General features: G+C 59.5%; 1 protein-coding gene across 1 annotated transcript; it reads left to right on the forward strand.

The window, feature by feature from the left end:
• Positions 1-1,763: 1,763 nt before the first annotated feature.
• Positions 1,764-3,546, forward strand: SPRG_16138 (hypothetical protein; the record flags this gene model as incomplete). The annotated part of the gene is made up of 4 exons (XM_012355371.1): positions 1,764-2,303; positions 2,397-2,669; positions 2,961-3,277; positions 3,324-3,546. Coding segments are annotated over 4 exons (1,353 nt in total), but the record flags the coding sequence as incomplete, so codon positions are not given.
• Positions 3,547-3,559: the final 13 nt, after the last annotated feature.

The raw sequence follows: 3,559 nt of genomic DNA on the forward strand, positions 1-3,559 counted from the left end.
GACCGAGAGCTGCATGCGCGACCGCGTCGCAGCGCTCTCATGCGCAAAGTGCTGGACGAAGCCGCCAAAGCTCTTGGTCTGCTTGAGCAGCTGGAGCACCATGAGGGCGACGTCGCAAGAAGGAGGCTGGGGACGGAAGTGCCATGGCTATCAGTGGCACCAATTGCATGTGATTGGCCGAGATGCATGCCAGGTGATCGATGATTGGCGGATTGAATCCGGATGCTACCATGCAATCGAGACGACAACGTCATCACATGGCGATGCTCGTTGCCATCCGAGATCTTTCAAGTGAAAGATCTGGATACAATGAGAGCTTCACTGCGTGAGGCGCCACCTCCAGACGTCAATAGACCGAGACATGATTCAAGCCGATACTCGCGCAACAACCAGCACCGTCAACCCGTACGGCAGGATCAATTCGCCCTTAAAGAATTGTTCAGCGGCATACGCAATCATCACACCACGACAAAGGCCACGAAAATAGAGGACCCAATTCAACAACAACAAAGGCCACGAAGAACTCGGCGTAAAGATGCATCGAAGCGGCTATCGAAGCCTATATTTGAGTGTCGCAGTAGCAATAGACGCTGCAAATATTGTAGGTGTAAAAGTCGATACAACTGGTCTCGAGATTGAAATGCAAGCGCTAAAATGACACCGACCCTACAATCCTTCGAAGGGGCGCGGACCAATCAAAAGCGATCAAATCAATCTTGTGCGTTGGCTAGCCGGATTGATTAACCGGTTTGACGGGTACAACCGCACCGGTGCTGGAAGATCGTCCATTCCGAAACGACGCGATGAAGTTGGGAAAGCTCTCCAAGGTAGACCGACGACCATGCAGCATGCGCTCACGTTGGAGGTAGCGCTCGGTCAACGTACTCGACCAAGTGGAGCGACAAGTGGGTCGCTGCGCTGGTACCCGACGAGGTCGACGGGCCATGTGTCTAGGTGGCCGACGCCGGAGGCTTCTCACTCCATGGCCTCTGCAGCAGCAAGGCTCTTGCTCCACGCGCATACGCTCGTCGCGGTCTCAGCGCCCATTGAGGTACACGGCTATCGCGCCATGTGCATCGTCTTCTCATATGTCAAGGCAGAAGCGCTTGCAGCGAAAACACTGCTTCCAGCTCGTCGACAAGCACACGGTGCACTTGGTCGACGCTACATTCCGCGGTCGATGATGCTGGTGCATCGGAGAAGACGCGGACGTTTGGCTGTGCTTCCGAGCGCGACCTCGTCGAGTGGGTCGCGGCCATCCACGTACGTCTACGCAAACTTTTGAGAAACGTATTGACAGCGTTCTTAAAAGGCTAGCATGCACCCGCCATCGACAGCGCCAACAACGCACACTGACCAGCGCTGCGCCGACGCCCGCGCCGCCTTTGCCAGGGCACCCGACGTCGATGCCTTGAAGCCTTATGTCGATGGTCGAGGCATGGGCAAGAGTAAATACGTCAAGCTGCGCGCGCTCCTCGACTTGATATCCTTTCTTCTGTCGACGTATAGTATGCCTGTATGAGACGGCTCTAGTGGCCTTACATGACAACCTGTACATTCACTGGCACGGCTCGATCGACGTACAATACGATTCAACAAAGCCTCGACCCCGCGGGCTCACGGGTACCACCAGCCCTCTCCTATCGGACGCAGCAAGATTGCGCTCGTGGGTTTTTCGGGTTGGGTCGTATCGTCGGGCGACTGGACGACGACGCTCGACGTACCGGCGCCCCGTCCCGTCGTTGCGCCAAAGAAAGCAGACTATGTCCCAGTCGCCCGCCCGTCGTTGCCAGAGCCATCGACGCATTAGAATGACCGTCTCTGGCGCCTTCTCCGATCTCTCAGTCTCGGCCAAAGCGCTGCAGGTGGCACAGCTCACACAAGCGTTTGGAGACGCCGCCGAGGAACTGGTGCGAACGCTTCTGGACACGCTTGCGGCCGACGTCGACGACATTTTCTCGGCCAACGACATTTTAGCTGATGACACTGGCGACCGGTGGCAATGGTTTGGCTATGTCGATACGACTGACGCCGACGTGTACGTGGCCGACGGCTCGTGCTGCTTTCTGTGGCGAGCACCGAGTATCGCTGTCTGGAAGACCCTTGGACACGACCTCCGCGAGATGATTGACGCGCTGCAAGCGCTGGATGCGACTACACCGTCGCTGCAGTGCACCGTCGATTACCACGATGCCCGCGCGCTGGTCTTTGGCGACTACGGCTCGGCACCGACAGCGATCAGCGAGTGCCAGACAGCCAAGCATCCCACCTGCTTTTGCGATCGCCGCAACGGCGGCGCTCAAGTATCTTAATCTGTGCCCGCCCGAGACAGACGCGGCCGACGCCATGGCCCTGCTGCGCGTATTGCTCGTGACGCGCACGTCGTGCGACTGCAGGACGACGCGTATGCATGGACCCGGCTGCGACATGTGTGCGTACCCGACGTCCTCGAAGACGACGACGGTGCCCACGACGGTGACGGTGCGTCGAGCCTGCACCAGCTCCGCCCCGAGTACATTCGGCAATACCACACCGCGCTGAGCTCCACCGTCTACGGCACCGAGTCCGTGGCAGCGCTCGATAGCACGGTGGCCTGCGCGAGCCACTATTTGCAAAGGTCGGTGCTCCCATCGGCCGGCGCCCGCCTCGAAGCCAACGAATATTTTCACGTGCGACGGCATCAACATGCAGTACTTGGGTCGCCTCTACGAGCTCGCTACGCTCGGCCATATCCGTCGACTTCTTCTCACTCAAATGGTGGCGCGAACGACCAAGGTGCTGCTTCGCGGCATGCTCCGCGGCGCACCGGCATCACGATCGGTTGTGTTGACGCTCGTCAATCTGGTCTGCGGTGGTGGCGCTGAGGCGATTGCCTTTCTCGACAATGAGTTGCATCCAACGCTGCGACTCAAATTTGGTTGCACACGGCGCCGACGCGCAACGATCTGCACTTGCGGCAGGTGCTCTTTGCGCTGCAAAAACACCTCGGTGTCAACGTGGCACTGCAACGCATTGCGAGCACCGGGGATGCCCCCGGGCCGTTCCGAGCACACCATATCGTCAGGCTTCACGCATCGACGTCGATGATTCTCCAGACGACGACCGAAAGCACACGGTTGATTGCGTCCACGGACGACGCCGTCGGTGCTGGTCGCTTGTCGGACGCGGTGGCCTACGTCAAACTCGCACTTGCGCTCAAAAAGGCCCACCTGACGGACCACAACCGGGTGCAGTGGTGCCACTTCCTTGTGTGTGCCGCCGAGCTCTCGGCGCGGACGTCGCATCTTGGTGACGCCGACACGTCTGCCACTGCGGCGCTGGAGGACGGACCTCGCCAAAGCGCACACCGTCGCGATGACGCTCGCACATGCCAAAGGCGACGTCGAGCGCATCGGACACCTCGTCGAGCGAGCCGTGGCCATCGCATCGTGGCATCTCGGTCCGACGCATGTCTTCCTCGTCGACATCTACATGGCCGCGGCCGACGTGTGGTGCGACCGCGGGGAGCACTACAAGGCGCTGGCCATGTGCGACGCCTGCCTGGGCGTTCTCAAGGAGA

Source organism: Saprolegnia parasitica, assembly GCF_000151545.1.
Source record: "Saprolegnia parasitica CBS 223.65 unplaced genomic scaffold supercont2.234, whole genome shotgun sequence".
Lineage (NCBI taxonomy): Eukaryota > Oomycota > Saprolegniomycetes > Saprolegniales > Saprolegniaceae > Saprolegnia > Saprolegnia parasitica.